The sequence below is a fragment of the Tenrec ecaudatus genome, chromosome 3 (genome assembly GCF_050624435.1).
Source record: "Tenrec ecaudatus isolate mTenEca1 chromosome 3, mTenEca1.hap1, whole genome shotgun sequence".
Taxonomy (NCBI): domain Eukaryota; kingdom Metazoa; phylum Chordata; class Mammalia; order Afrosoricida; family Tenrecidae; genus Tenrec; species Tenrec ecaudatus.
Window position 1 is genome coordinate 140,594,075 of NC_134532.1, and position 16,575 is coordinate 140,610,649.

At 39.3% G+C, this 16,575-nt stretch overlaps 1 protein-coding gene across 9 annotated transcripts in view; it reads left to right on the top strand.

The window, feature by feature from the left end:
- Positions 1–10,168, top strand: part of LIN54 (lin-54 DREAM MuvB core complex component) — a 74,526-nt gene extending 64,358 nt beyond the window's left edge. For 8 of the 9 annotated variants that reach the window (XM_075544104.1, XM_075544109.1, XM_075544105.1 and 5 more), the window contains 2 exons: positions 4,896–5,098; positions 7,530–10,168. In XM_075544104.1, the coding sequence (XP_075400219.1) occupies positions 4,896–5,098; positions 7,530–7,731 (405 nt within the window). In that variant the 3' untranslated portion in view covers positions 7,732–10,168. The remainder of the gene's footprint in view (positions 1–4,895; positions 5,099–7,529) is intronic. The other variant, XM_075544102.1, reaches the window with a different exon arrangement.
- Positions 10,169–16,575: the final 6,407 nt, after the last annotated feature.

Consider the following 16,575-nt stretch of genomic DNA (forward strand, 5'->3'; position numbering starts at 1 on the left):
CCATAGTGCTGTCCTTGTAAGCTGTGTTCAACATCACAACAGTTTCTGTGGCATTTTTCCCAAACAGGAAACTAAATTTCACAGCGCATGCTGTTCTCTTAAATCGATCATCATGAAAAATCAAATGAAACTGCTTTCATGAAAAAATTCACTGTGACCAGAGAGAACCTTCCTAGGTGACATCCCTGGAAGCACCTCACTCTGAGTGGGTAAAATGCATTCTGTGGGAGCTCTGCCCAGCGTAGCTTTTTCCCAATTTTTTTGTTGGGGGCGTACCCCCTCATAGGTTACCGTCATTGGCTTCTTGGTGTGTCTGAAACTCTTTACTGTCAGTGTTTTGGGTTGAGCCATTTATCTCTCTGCCCTTCAATTAATCCCACATATGTTTATCAGCCAGGTTGGCACAAAGACTTTAACTAGCACACCATTCATTCATTTTCCTTTCATTCTTTCTAATTCCATCCTCAGAGGGAGACCTTATTTTTAGCTTTGACAGAAGGCTGAGCCTTGCATCTGTAAAGTAACTCCAAGAAGGTCTGCACCCACTCCCTGGGAAGGAACATGGGAATTGCAGTCCACCGCTCCCATACCAACTGTGTCATAGTAGAGAGCTCCTCTGCCGGTGTTCTGTAGAGTGACTCTTCCCCTGCTGTACTGATTTAAGAGGTAAAACTCTTCTCAAGAAGTAAGGAAGCGCAGTGGAGTGACTTCAGTATGAGTGAAAGTTGCATATAATCAAGAGTATTTCTGAAAGCCTTTAAATATCTCATAGTACATCAAGTCATGAACCTAATACTCGTATAAACCTGGAGCCCTGGAGGTATAGTGGGTTACGAGTTGGGCTGCTAAGCACAAAGTCCAAAGTTCAAAACCAACAGTTGCTCTGTGAGCTCACCATGAGGCTTTGTACTTCATAAAGACTTAGACTTCTTAGCAATCCAAAGGGCAACTTTACTGTGTCCTGTAGGGTCACTGTGAGTTGGAATCAACTTGATGGAACTAAGATCTTGGTATAAACAACTATTTCTTTAATATGGACACTAGATTAAATAGTTGGCTTGTGTTGAGAGGACATATACAGGAGCTCTCATGAATATGTAAAATGTAACCTGTAGGCTATGAAACCAAGTCCACACAAAGAGAGAAGGGTCGGAAGAACAGAGTCAGCCACTTAATGTGCATGGCTTTGAACATTCAGTACATGCTAGCCATGAAATAAGTGCTTGATTGAACTAGTTAACAAATTTATAAGAAAGATAGAAAAGGCTGTGGACTGGTTGAAAAGAGTTAGGAGACAGAAATGTGCCCATGATAATTTTTTTATATTCAAAGCATGCACAGTGCCACCATTCTAATTTTGAACCGAGAAATGGGAGGACCTAGCATACACTAAACCTGAGTCACATTGGATAGCACAAATGGTTAGGCACTTGGGTACTGGTCAGAAGGTTAACAGTTCAGTCTCACCCAGAGGTGCTTCAGAAAACAGGGCAGGCAGTCCGTTTCTGAAAGGTCACAGCCTGAGCAGTTCTACTCTGCACACACAGTGTGCCCAGGTGTATGATTTGACTCGATGCAACCAACAACAGCTGACTGAAACACCCGTTGTAGTCTATTTGACTCAGACTCCTAGCACCTCTATGTGGGTCAAATTAGATGGGTTTTTGTTTGTTTTCAGAAGATTAGGAAGCTTTCATCTACAGTGCTTCTGGGTGCACTCAAACCTCCATCCTCTGTTAGCAAAAACACATCTCCTGTATGGCAGCTGCGAATTCTACTGAAACACCGCTGCCCCCTGACATCCAGAGACTAGCCCCTGACCCTAGAAGGACCCTATGGGACAGAGCAGAACCACTCCATAGTGTTTTAAAAGCTGAAATGTTTATAATTCCATTTTCCACAAACCACCCCTTTCCAAGCCCCCTCGTGTCTATGAAGATGCTTCGTATGCAGTAGTTTGGGGGATTGTTTAGTACCCAAGAACTAGAACACTGAATGGCTTGATAAGAAAATGAACACCCAAGTAAAACATGGCTCACTGAAAAGAGGGGTGTATGAAATTGCCTACCAAGTAGAATGAATTCAGGCCATGGCAGATGACTGCGAGGAATTCCAAGAGATGTAGTTTTTAAAAAGCAAGATGTGGAAAAGTAGATATCTAATGGTCTCATTTTTGGAAAACAAACAAAAAAGGCAATTCTGTATTTGTGTGTGTGTGGGTATGTTTTTTTTTTTAACTTAAATATACATATGTTTTACATAAAAGGACATTCAGGTCCACTAAGGCAAGGGATAATTTAGGAGAAGGGTGTATGGAAAGGGAATTAACCACAATAAAAATAGTATCTGTGAAATCCTTTAATTGCGAGAGGTTGTGCTTGCAGCATGATAATGATGCTGTGAGTGAGCTCATTGACCCTTATTTTTCATCAATTGGGTGTATCATTCATATTCTTTGAACAGAACCGTTTTGCATCTATTAGGAGGTACATTGATATTCGTGGTGGGGAAGTCGACCTGGAATGGCCTGAACACAAACATTGCACAGCAACTCTCAGATGGCATAGCTGAGATGCTTCCAGCCACAAGAGCAATTAGACGATGTACAGACATAACTGGAAGATACAGGGCTTCCATTCCAGGCCGACTCAATAAAGCAAGCCACAGGAGTTTTTTGAATTTCCAGTGCACTTGCAGGTTACGTTTGTACTCATACAGGTCACAGACAGACCTGGGACTATTTATAGGTTTGGTTTTGTTTTTTGCTGTTGATTTTTGTTTTGTTTTAAGTTGTTTTGGTTTGGGTTTTCTTTTGTTATGTTTTGCTTTGCTCTGTTTTTGTGCATGTTATTGTCTCTGCATGTCTATCCATTAGGAGGGATAAACTATCCAGAGGAAAAAAACATGAGACTGACGGTTCCAGGGGGACTCATGAGATGGGGAGGCAGGGGAAAGAAAAGGGGAAGCCAACAAATCAAGGGCCAAGGGAAGAAAAATGATCTAAAATCAACTGCGAGGAGCTCATAGGATGGCATGGGGGGTGGGGGGCAAGATGAAGAGCAATGTAGTCGAGAGGAAACCCAAACAAAGGTCGAGCATGATAGTGGGACAAAAGGAAAGAACTAGGAGACAGAGGAAATCTATAGAGGTCTAAATACAGGCATATTTATATGTAAAAGTATAACGATAGGGAAATAGATCTATGTACATATATTTATAGGTTAAATATTAAGGTAGCAGACAGACATTGGGCCTCTCTACTCAAGTACTCCCTCAACGCAAGAACACTGTGTTCTAATAACCTGGTTTTCCATGTTGCTCATGTTCCCAACGCAATCGCTGAAGACAAAATGGATGCATGGGCAAAGGTGGTGAAGAAAGCTGATGGTGCCCAGCTATCAAAAGATAATAGCATCTGGGGTTTTAAAGGCTTGAAGATAAACAAGTTTTCATCTAACTAAGAAGGGGCAAAGTCCGCATGGAAGAAGCACACCAACCTGTGTGTTCCTAGATGGGATCAGGGATCAGGCATCAAAAAATCCTATCAGTGTGAATGAGGGGGAGTACAGAATGGAGACCCAAAGCCCATCTTTAGATAGTTGGACATCCCCTCACAGAAGGATCACAAGGAAGAGAGGAGCCAGTCAGGGTGCAGTACAGCACCAATGAAGCCCACAGCTTTCCTCTAGTTCTTCAATGTTTCTTCCACCACCCCCTACCCCCCACTATCATGACCTCAATTCTTTTTGTTTAATCATTTTATTGGGGACTCGTACAACTCTTATCACAATCCATACATACATACATCATGTCAAGCACATTTGTACATTCATTGCCCTCATCATTCTCAAAACGTTTGCTCTCCACTTAAGCCCCTGGCATCAGCTCCTCATTTTTCCCCTTCCTCTCCACTCCCCCTTCCCTCATGAACCCATGATAATTTATAAATTATTATTTTGCCATATCTTGCACCTTCCGATGTCTCCCTTCACCCACTTTTCTGTTGTCCGTCCCCCAGGGAGGAGAATATATATAGATCCTTATAATCAGTTCCCCATTTCCACCCCACCCTCCCTATACCCTCCCTGTATCCCCTCTCTCACCACTGGCATGACCCTAATTTTACCTTACAAATCCGGCTAGAACAGAACATGTACATTGGTACAGATAGGAACTGGAAACACAGGCCATCCAGGACAGATAAACCCTCAGGACCAATCATGAGAGTAGCCATACTAGGAGGGAAAGGGGCCTGGGGAGTAAGGGGGAACCATCACAGTGGTCAACATATAACCCTCCTGGGGGATGGCCAACATAAAAGTGGATAAAGGGACACAGCAGTCAGTGTGAGACATGAAAAAAATAATTTATAAATTATCAAAGGTTTATGAGGGAAGGAGGGGAAAAAAGTGAGCTGATACCAAAGGCTCAAATAAAAAGAAAATGTTTTGAAAATGATGATGGCAACATATGTACAGATTTGCATGACACAATGGATATATGTATGGAGTGTGATAGAGTTGTAAGAGCCCCAATAAAATGATTTTTTTTAAGTTACGTTTACGCTATTGTAGCTTCAGTATGCAACAGGACTATGAAAACCTTTGAAATATTGTGAGAATTACCAACATGTGACACACAGTCGGGAAGCAAGCTCACGGGGTTGGGAAATGAGATCTATAGACATACTTCGCTTTGTGAAACTATCTGCGAAGCACAGTATAAAGAGGGGCGCGATGAAACCTGGTGCTTCCTTCTGATCTTCAGTCATTTTGGGTGGTTGTGATTTTCATATTTTTATTCTGTAATCTGTTGATTTCCTGGTGCCATCTACCTAGTAATGGTTTTGATTTTTGAATTTTGATTGGGAACCCCTTCTTTTGTAAAACTTTTAGGCAAAGATAATGTGTTCCTCGATATGCAAATGTATTGGTTGTAAGAATTTTGAAGAAAGCCCAGAAAGAAAGACTTTGATGCACTTGGCAGATGCAGCCGAAGTAAGGGTACAACAACAAACAGCCGCGAAGACCAAGTTATCGTCGCAGATTTCCGACTTGCTTACGAGGCCGACCCCAGCTTTGAATAGTGGAGGAGGAAAGTAAGTAATATTTTTCTTACTTTTCTTATGGTGTAGTGTAGAAATTTATTTTATTTATTTTATTTGGTGGGTTTTTGGGTTTTGTTTTGTTTTTTTGGCCAAAATAGAATTTGTACCTTTGGTTGATGCAAACCTGATGTTTGAATTTTTTTTTTCTCCATCCTTAGTTATTTGTAGAAGGATCAAAAAAAAAAGAAATGGAAAAAATCATTGTCTATAGACATTATACAAATTAAAAATTTTTAAGTAACAAAAATTAATGTCTGTAGATATATTGTACAATTTTAAAAGACAGTAATATTTCAGTTCACATTTGAGGCCTAATTTAAGTGAGTTTTTCCCTACTCAGATGAGGTATTATGTAATTTGACAAATTCATGAAAATTAAATTCTTATACTTCTTGCTAGTAGTTTTATTATATATATAAAATTTGCCCTCTCGTTTTTACATAGCCTTTTTACATTTCTCTGCAAATTACGTTGCCACACATCTCTTTAGTAGTTTGTGAATGAGACAAATGCTTCATCACTGTGGGCCTGTTTTCCTACTTGGTAGCTGTGAGAAATAAAGCATCTCTATCCCCAGGGTTTCAAGGGTCTAATGCTACACAGTGCACTGATTTGGACTGTGTCAAAGGTTAGAGAGTCACTTGAAGAATTATTAAATGGGGTGAGTGTTGGAAATGATATATTACTTAAAATGCCTACATTGGAATAAGACTCAATGCTTATAAAAATCTACTCACTAAAAAAAAAAAAAAAACATTTACTCACTGCCATTGAGTCGATGCCAACTCATAGTGACCCTGTAGGACAAAGCCGAAACACCCCTGTGGGTTTCCGAAACTGTACCTCTTTACAGGAGTAGGAAGCCCCATCTTTCTCCCACAGAGAGGCTGATGATTTCAAACTGCAGATCTTGCAATTAGCAGCCCAACACAGAACCACTACACCTCCAGAATGCCTCATTGCTTATGTAAGTAAGTAAATGCATAGATAGAGAGAGATAGATAAAAACAAAAGTAAGTACTGCCATTTGTTCTTAATTCATTCAAAGATGATTTGCTGATATAATCCAATTGTAAACGCTGGTGTTAAAATCCAATTGTAAGAGTTCTTTACAACTAAAACTGAATATTTTGTACAAATAGAATCTTTTATTGATCAGCATGTAAGATTTTGAAGGGTGTCTAAGGTCCATCATCTTCAGGGGTTCGTCCAGTCTCTAATAGACCAAGTGTTCACCTTTCTCTCCCACTCTGTCCGGGACCTCCTATTTGGATCCCTCTCAGTGTTAACATTCCTGGAGCTAACATTCAACTAGTTCTTCCGGTCTCCGAGCAATAGAGGCTGGGACTTGGTGTGATCCATTAATCCTTGGGGGTAATTCAGCAAGCTATCAATGCCCTGCGTGGGTGATACAGAGCTCTTAGCACTGCTAGTGGGTGCCTGAAGTGTACACTACGCCACCATAAGCCTAAGCCCGGAGGCACTCGGCTCTAGTTCCATTCATGGGTCAGCAAGCCTAGCTCCCCAATTAAGTACCTGAGGGCCCTCCACTCTGCAAGCACGCCTCTTGCCTGGATGCATTCAGCTTTACTTGCACTTTTGATTGTGGGAAGCCCACTGCTCGGTCTCATGTTCTGGCTCTTGGTTCTTCTGCTGTGACTACTCTGCCTCTTCTCTCATGTCACAGCTTTTTGTCTCTGGATCCAGGAAGTTCAATGGAAAAGGGATCTTGGAGTCCAAAGAACATACTCCACTGCTGGCTCTTCTTTCTGGATGGTAGTGAGATCTCCTCTTCTGCAGCTGAGATGTCTCACTTTATATCCAGAAGGACGCAAAAATGATCACAGCAGTTTCCAGTTTTTACAGTCACTGTTGTTAATAATCACTCACAACTACATCAGCATCCTACCACTTTCACGTACCCAGACTCATCACGAAAAACACAAAATCAAAACAACTTCCAGTCTTTGGTGGGGGTTACAAAGGCTAGCAGAACCATAGCCCGAGAGTGACTACGCCACAGTATCATTAGGTGCCCGTTAGTTCTCCTGCTCACAGGAGGACCAGTGAATGAAACAGCTGCTTTCCTGGAGCTTAGGTTCATGAATCGGGAAGGCTTTCGTTATGTAACTTTAGTCTACATCTTTTAGTTAAACCCAGATAGCCTTGACCAGGTAATAACTCAGGTGTTTTATGTAAATACTGCATTCCCTGATAGAGACATATATCTCTTAAAATATGCTAAAAAATAAAACCAAATCTAAGTTTTTGCAGTTCTTCAAGATGTGCTCGTGCTTAGTGTCACGGCATGATGCTCAGCATACTGGTCATGTGAAAGTGTCCAGAGAAATGTCCAGGTGAATGTTACATCCACTGTGTTGTTTGTAAACATCTCTCTCTCTCTCTTCTCACATAATTTCAGATTGCCATTTACATTTGTAACTAAGGAGGTAGCAGAAGCCACGTGTAATTGCCTCCTCGCGCAGGCAGAACAGGCAGACAAGAAGGGGAAATCCAAGGCAGCAGCTGAACGGATGGTACTTGAGGAATTTGGAAGGTGTTTGATGAGTGTCATCAACTCCGCTGGGAAAGCGAAACGTGACCCTTGTGCCATGAATTGCTGACTCCGGCTCAAGGACAGCTAAATGGGGCTATGCAGGACATGTAAGGGGCCGGGACACCTGACTTTCTGGAAGATAACAGTTACTGTACTGTTAATTCAGTCCTGGATTTATAATATTGACAGAAGAAATTTTAAATGGGGAATTAGTACATTTTTAATCTTGGTTAAATCTGCTTATGCCCCATCTAAATGGAAATTTTTCTTATTGTATTATAGAGATTTTTAATTTGCTTGGGTTTTCTGAGAATTAGATGTTCTATAATTCTGATTCTACTAACAAAAGCATTTATAAATTATTGTGATATGATTTCTAATGCATGGTGTTGTATGGCTTTGTTCTGGTAGAAGTCAAAAAACACTGGCAGTGCCCGGCTGTTCTTTGGTACAAGCAGGTTGAATGTTTATGAAACGTATTCAATGGACATCTTATGTTGAGAAAAGCACTGCCTTTTTAAGAAAACCAGGCTTTTTAGGGAGGATTCTGGAATAATATCCCACTTAGGGACAGTCAGAAGGGGAACTAGCCCACAGGCACACTTTAAAAGTAACATTTTGTTTTCAAACAAACAAACATATAAAGAATTAAGGACTGTAAACTAAGTCTCAGAGACGGGATCCTATTTTCTATAGTAGGGGCTAACAAGTGCTCTGGGAAGACTCCATTTTCTATCAAAGAGGTAGTGTGTGTTTGCAGTCTGCGATTACTGAGCATCACTAAGATGTGCCTCTGAATGGAAGTAAACATGACTGTCTTCTAGTGATAATATAGAATCTCACATAATTATCAGGTATAATATTTGGCTTGGATGGAGATATAAAGAATGTTGAATTGTAAGATGGTGAATTGAAGGATTTTTCATTTATCGAAAAAGTTCTCCTTATAGACTTTTGAACTAAGGTTTCCAATCAATATGTGACTCTGACATGATTTACTCCAATGGGTCTCCTAACAAAGCTTTCGAAATTATAGTGGGATTACTTCTTATAAAGAGAGTTTTAGTATGGCATTATTTATAACCAGGTCTTTGCTAAACTGAAAAATGGCTGTGTTCATATAATTACTAGAAGAGCTTGAATCATTCTCGGTAATTCAAAAGTTTTATGAATTTAAGAGCCTGCTGTAAAAGACTCTTACTTTTCTTGACAAAGAAAAACCATGTCGGAATTCAGGCATTTTATTAGGTACCATATCCTTAGTAATCACTAGTGTATAATTATTACATTTCCTAAAAGGAATTTGTAATTGTATGTATTAAAAGTGTGTATATATGTTCATATGAACACACGAGTTGTAGACAATGGAAATTAAGTAATTCAAAAGAGGATTCCGTTACTGAAGTCGCTTCCTTTTGAAATGTGGGTTTAAAATTATCGTAAGTGTAATGTAGATAGTGCAGATATTCTTAGCACCTCAATCTAGTGTGTCTAATATTTGTATAAATGTAAACTAGTGTAAGAGGATAAAATAATATCTAATCAAGTTATTTTTCAAAAAATTGCAATACCTTTTTGGTCTAAACCGAAACGTCTTTGTTCATATTTTGTAAATATTCTGTGTTTAATTCTAATTGCACCTTTGTGATGTGTATTTATATACAGTGTGCAGAAAATGTGTGTGAAACTTGGATTACAATTGTAGATGATGTATGACGGCATTGCTTGACAATGTTCTGCCTGTAAAAATTTGAGGGTGCAATCAAGTGCTACTAGTTTTTCTGATTTTCAAGAAGCTATCTAAAGTATTAAGTGCTTTCCCTTCCTGTGTAGTCCTTTCTAGACAACTTCTTTCTGTATTCAGGCATTTGCATCAAATTGCTGAACGAGATTACTAGCCACCTTCAACAATTTTAAAAGACTATTTGGGGGGGGGTATATAATTTTTTAGCTCTATTTACATCCCAAAGTAGAAAAATTATATTTACTAGAGCTATTCAAAGAATACACTTTTCTATATTGTAATAACAGGAAGCAAAGTAAATCTAAGGAAAATAAACATTTATACTATTCTGTAAAAAAAAGGTTTTGCATTTTTTCTTTAGTTTAATACACCACATTTAACATGCAAGAAACCTTTTCAAAGATCTGATTCTCAAGTATATTTGACATTATACATGAAAGCACACAAATGAAAGAGACCCTTTTGCTCAGTCTCAATGACAGTGTTTCAAACGAGCACGTTCTGTGCTTCTGCCCTTTTATGATGTTCTTATGACGAGCACCTTTGCTCTAATCAGTGAGCTATCTGGAAAATGGAACCCTAGTTTGATAGGTAAAAAACCAGAGCAGCAACTTTGGGGATGGGTAAGGATTTGGAGGCGTGGGTGAGGGGAGTAGCAATGGCACTGATTGAGCTTCACCATTCTTTGACTATGGACAACTGACATTTTCTCAGTCTTATGTGAAATATAAATAAAAACCCTTTAGAAAACCTTTCTATTTTTATTGGTCTGTAACACAAAAACTAAGAAAATGAATACTTGTTTCGTACATGCAGCTTCCAACCAGGACCCGTAGCCCCACTTTTGATCACACTGCCTCCTCTGTAAGATTTGTTCAGCGGAAGGAAGCCTATGGTGAACAAGCCTTTATTACTGAAGTGTTCTGGTGTGTAAATAAAGGCTTCTCATTTTGTTTGCATTTCTTAAATACATATTTTACCATTATCTATTGCCCTTTGTGGCTCAATTAATTAGAAACCAAATGTGAGCTTACTCTTAGTTTTAAAGTTTGCTTCTATGTAATAAGTTTTATTAAAAACATTGGGCATTCCAAAAAAAGAAACATTGGGCATTCTTAGTCTTTAATCATAAGCAATTAAAAAGCATTTGTGTTTTCAGTCACAGATGCCAGTGTGACTCTATTAGTAAATGATATCCAGAAATATGTAAAAAACATAAAATCCTATGACTAGCGTTTATCCTGGAAATACTATGTGAATCAACATTAAAAAATATCAATTAGTATAAGTCATTAGAGCAACAAATGAAGAAAAACTATAGACTCTCCAAAGATACCGAAAACAACTTGAAATATACCAAACTCCAGAATTGTATCCTTTGAGGGTGAATATAGTTTGAAAATTATGTTTGAAAATTTTCACACAGAAGAACCTGACAAACTAATAGCCATTCAAGATTCTATTTTAAAAACAATTTTAAACCTCTCAGCACACATTAGAAGAATGCTCAATCAGAATGGGAGGATATACAAAACAGCCTCAATCTGAACAGGAGCATGTACCAAGAAACCTCTGCTGGTGAACGAGTGTTTTCCCTTAAGGCTGAGAACCAGGCAAAGAAATGTCACCACTTGCTACTCAAGATATATACTGGAGGCTGAAGCAGTTCAATAAAGCAAGGGAGAGGCCTGCAGAATGGAACGGAATTTAATAAATCCTCTCTTTGTAGATGATTTGTTTACCTAAGTAGGAAAAATCTAGGAAGCCACTAGAACGAATACGTGTATATCAAGATCAATATTCAAGAAGTCAATTTCTCCAAAATAACAATGGTCACTTCAGATTTTTAAATGACCATGTACAATAGCACCAAAATGCTGATGGGGATGGGAGTTGAAGAAAACAAGACAGCCTAGGAAAATGGACTGGTATGTTAGGTCCAAGGAGCAGAGAGTCAGTGTTAAGGAGATGTCAGCTTTCCCCAAATGAATCTACAGATGGAACATAATCCCAATGAAATCCAGCAGGATTCTTCATAAAAATTGGAAAACTAATTTTATAATATCCATGGAAAGGAAAAATAACTAAAAGAAACAAATCATTTTTAGAAAAAGAACAAGGTTGGAGGTCTCCCACCTGACTTCAAGACCTGAAAATACAAGTGTTGAAGAAATAGAACAAATTCATACATTGCTGGTTGTGGTCGAAAATGATAGCCACTTTACAAAGTTGGACACTTTGTATAAAGTCAAACACACTTATGACTCTTATCTAGATAACCACATTTTATCCATTCATCAATTATGGGTATTTGGGGTGTTTCTACTTTGAATAATGCTGCAACTTTGTTTTGAGAAACTGAAAAATCCCTTTCAAAATTGCACCATTTTACATTCCTACTAGCAGTAGATGAATCAAAACCAGTTCAATGGCAAGAAGTTGAGAACTAAGAAAAAAGGTTGCAAGTTCTCTATCTCTTTTATATTAAAAAAAATACAGCCATTCTCAAAAGTTACTGCTGTAAAATAAATTCCAAATCAAAGCAATTCTAATTAGAACAGAACTGTCCCTTTTGGCTTCCATAGCTGTAAATCTTTACTGGCTCAAAAAGCATCTTCCATGTTCTTGGTGACCATTAATACTGAACATGAATGTGTTTATTGGGCATTTGAGATATTGGGAGACATTCCAGACACCTATTTTGAATTAGGCTATTTATTGTTGAGTTATGGGAATACTTTATATATTATAGATATTGTATCAGATATATGAGGGGGCTCCCAGAAGTTCATAGAAAAATAGAATTAAAGGATAATGGAATTTTCCAGTTTTTGAAGCCTGCTTATGTAATTTGTAAAAAAAAAATTCCCATTCTTGTTTGTCCCTTGAAGCACATGATTTTTAATCTTGAGGCAAACTTATTTGTTTTCTTTTGTTGCCTACTTTTGGCATATTTAGGAAACTGATGTAATTTGAGTCATGAAGATCACTCTGCTGCTAAGAATTTTATAACTTTAGTGTTTACACTGAGGCTTTTGATCTATTTTGAATTATATTTGTGACGAGGGAGGGGTCCAACTTTATTCTTTGGCATGTGTTTGTTAAAGCATCGTTTGTTAAAAAGTATGGTGAAAAAAAAGAGAAAAGTAAGATGAATACATTTTGGAGAGAATGTTTGCCCTTCTCCGAAGAAACAATGCAAAGTAGAAACCAACCATACTGCTCTAATCAAATATGAATATTTTATGGAAAAGTTCTTTCATCGTGTGCCATAGAGCCAATTCTAGTGCATTAACTCACATGCCACCAGGGTTCCTCTTTCGTTACAGAGCATAACAAGTTGATGTGATCTCAAACGTCGAGCCCTTTCGATTAACTGCTAAGGCAATGACAAATCGTTTACATTGGTGTGCCACATTTATCCAACATTTAAGGAAAACACTGATCTCTCAAAATAGACTATATTAGCATGTTAACTATAACACCAAAGAAAATGAGACATTACAGATAAGTACCTAGTTTTAAGTAAATATTAGGTACAAAGCTTAGATTTACATAAGCAGTAAGTTAAGGAAAGACAATGACAAACTTCCTTTAAATAAGATCCAGGTATATCTAGGATTGCTCTGTTTGCAAAAATCATTTTTTAGGATACCGTAGTTATCTTTTTATATAATAGTTTTATCGGCATATCTTACATAATCCAATATGTCCACTCGCATACAATTCTGTTATTCAATCCCTTAGAGTGGGATTATACAATCATTAATGCCACCAGCTCCCCGTTCCCCTCTGTCCCCCAGGAATAGTTCTTATGAGAGGGCAGTGAATTATTTAATGTGGCTCTTGTAGCCAGTGTCTTAACTCCCACCAAATGAACTTTCTCAGCATGGGTCTGGTAAGGTGTGGGAGATATTGGTAGGATTCATCTGTGAGTAATTAAGAACAGGAGTCCCTGAAATGCCATCCTGCTGCCTATAAAATGAGCCTGCTGAGGAGGAGGAGGGATCTCATCACCAGCAAGAGCCAGGAGTAGAGCACGTCCTCTGGAGCCTGCACAGTCAAGCTCCTGGATTCAGAGGGCAGCTGTACCACCAGAAGAGCAGAAGCAGGAGCCAGAGCGTGGAAGAGAGTGGTGGATTTCCTGACCCATGGAAGTGGAGCTGAGTGCTTCTGGGCTGAGATTCACTAGAGTGGGGTGACTGTGAACTTCATGCAGGGTGCTAGATTTGCTGACCCACAGAGCTTGGGCTGAATGCCTTCGGGTTTAGGCTTACCAATAGCATGGTATGGAAAGCTGAAACTTCCTAGCTTGTCCCCGTAAACGACTGCCCTGAGCATTTCTCACTGGCATTACAATTTACTAACTTCCTTTATAAACCCTTTCATCGTGACTCTTGTCCGAGTTGCTGTGTAGCCATTGCAGTGAATATTGAAACTCAAAGAAGGGGAATAGTGAATATTAAGACATCTTTGTTTGCTTGCTTGCTTGTTTAAATCGTTTTACTGGGGGGCTCGTACAACTTTGTTTTTATCATTTTATTGGGGGCTCATGCAACTCTTACCATAATCCATCCATCCATCCATTGTGTCAAGCACATTGATACATCTATTGCCATCATCATTCTCAAAACATTTGCTTTCTACTTGAGCCCTTGTCATCAGCTCCTCATTTTCCCCTCCCTCCCCGCACCTCCTCCCTCCATGAACCCTTGATAATTTATAAGTTATTGTTATTTTGTCATATCTTACACTGTCTGACGTCTCCCTTCACCCACGTTTCTATTGTCCATCCCCCAGGGACGAGGTTATATGTAGATTCTTGTAATCAGTTCCCCCTTTGTACCTCACCTTTCCTCCACCCTCCTGGTATCACCTTTATCACCACTGGTCCTGAAGGGATCATCCATCCTGGCTTTCCTGTGTTTCCAGTTCCTATTTACCAGTGTACATTCTCTGGTCTAGCTGGATTTGTAAGGTAGAATTGGGATCATCATTGTGGCGGGTGAGGAAGAATTTAAAAACTAGAGGAAGGTTGTATGTTTCATCATTGCTACACTGCACCCTGACTGTCTCGTCTCCTCCCCGATACCCTTCTGTAAGGGATGTCCAGTTACCTACATATGGACTTTGGGTCCCCAATCTGCACTCCCCCTCATTCACAGTGATAAGATTTTTGTTCTTTGATGCCTGATACCTGATCCCTTCGACACCTCGTGATTGCACAAGCTGGTGTGCTTCTTCCATGTGGGCTTTGTTGCTTCTGAGCTAGATGGCCTCTTGTTTACTGTCAAGCCTTTAAGACCCCAGACACTATCTTTTGATAGCCAGCCACCATCAGCTTTCTTCACCACATTTGCTTATGCACCCGAGTGCTTTGTCTTCAGCGATTGTGTCAACAAGGTGAGCATCATGGAATGCCAGTTTAATAGAACAAAGTATTCTTGCATTGAGGGAGTACTTGAGTGGAGGCTCAATGTCCATCTGCTACCTTAATACTAAACCTACACATATATGTACATAGATCTATTTCCCCATCCTCATATATAAATATATTTACATATGTATATACCTTTATTTAGACCTCTGTAGATGCCCTTTGCCTCCTAGTTCTTTCCTCTATTTTACTTTCCTCTTGTCCTACTATCATGCTCAGCTTTCATTTGGGTTTCAGTGATTCCTCTTGGTTACATTGCCCTTGATTAAGCCATACCAGTCCTCTTACACGCTCCTCGCCACTTGTTTTGGATCACTTGTTGTTCCCTTGTCCCTAGGTTTGTTAACACCACTTCCTTTTCCCCATCTCCCCTTCTCCCATGTCCCCTCCGAAACCGCTGGTCCCATTGTTTTCTCCTCCAGATTGTTTATCCAGCCTATCTTATCTAGATAGACCCGCAGAGATAATTATATGTACAAAAACAAGACTGAGCAAAACAAAACAACAAGAAAACAATGACTAAAAAAAGAAAAGCCTGTAAATAGTTCAAGGTCTATTTGTGGACCTTTAGGATTGTTTTCAGGTCAATGTGATGGAGTGCCATGCCCTAGCCCCGAAGTCTATTTTTGGTACTCCCTCAGGACTTCCTTGCTCAGATCCCCTTGCTGTTCTATTCCATGCCCTTAGTGTTTTCCTCGGTGTGGTGTGGTCAGATCGGGTGCAATTCCCACACTGTGTCTCCAGTGTTGTCCTCTGTAGGGTTATGGGTCACTGAGGGATGTCGTGTTTCATAGTGGAGCCAGAAGACATATGTAAAATGCATTATAGCAGTTGATACATTTCAAAGTTTAAGCCTTCATTTGAGGTAGGATAAACAGAACTTGACCCAAAATAAAATTATAAAGGATAATTTCAGTGCTAGACCAAATTTTAATTTTTACCTAATTTCATAATTTTTACCCAATTTTACATTTTGCATTTAGGATTAAGTGTACTTCATGAAATCACTCAAAGACAGTAAATGTTTTACAATCACTGAAAACAAAACCCCGTGCACTGGCTCTGACTGAGTAATTTTACATAGGGCTCCTGAGGCTGCAAATCTGTACGGGAGCTGATAGCTGCACCTCTCTCCCGCAGAGCAGCTTTGGAGCCTCCACCTGCCATTAGCAGTCCACGCTTTCCCAACAGCATCACTGGGGCTCCCTTTAATGTACACAGGTAAATACCATCCTTATTTGTGAAAGTACTTATCTTTTCCAAAGTCCAAAACAGGGTCCCCACATGGATTAAGTCCGGTGCATCCCCTCTGACCATGGGCGAGGGGTGTGGGTAGCCGTGCTGTCAGAGAGAGCACTGTGAAGTCGATCATGGCACATGTAGTTAGCTTCTCTTAATTGAGGGTTTTGTCTTATTGTTGGCTTGCTTTGTATGATTTTTTAGGTTTGTAGTTTTGTGTAATTTTTTTCTGTATATGAAATCCAGGATAGGTAGGTCTATAGAGAGGGCATGGCAGGGAAAGATGGGGGAAGGAGAACTAACAACAGTTAGCATGAGAAGAAAATGTTCTGAAATAGATTGTGATGATAATCTAAATATGGCTGACTAAATTGTATGACATGTGAACTCTATACTGAGAAGACAATTGAAACAACAAAATCAGAACAGCAAAAATGATTACAGGCTCTTATTTTAGCTTCTCTTAAATTAAAAACCTGCTATATAATTAA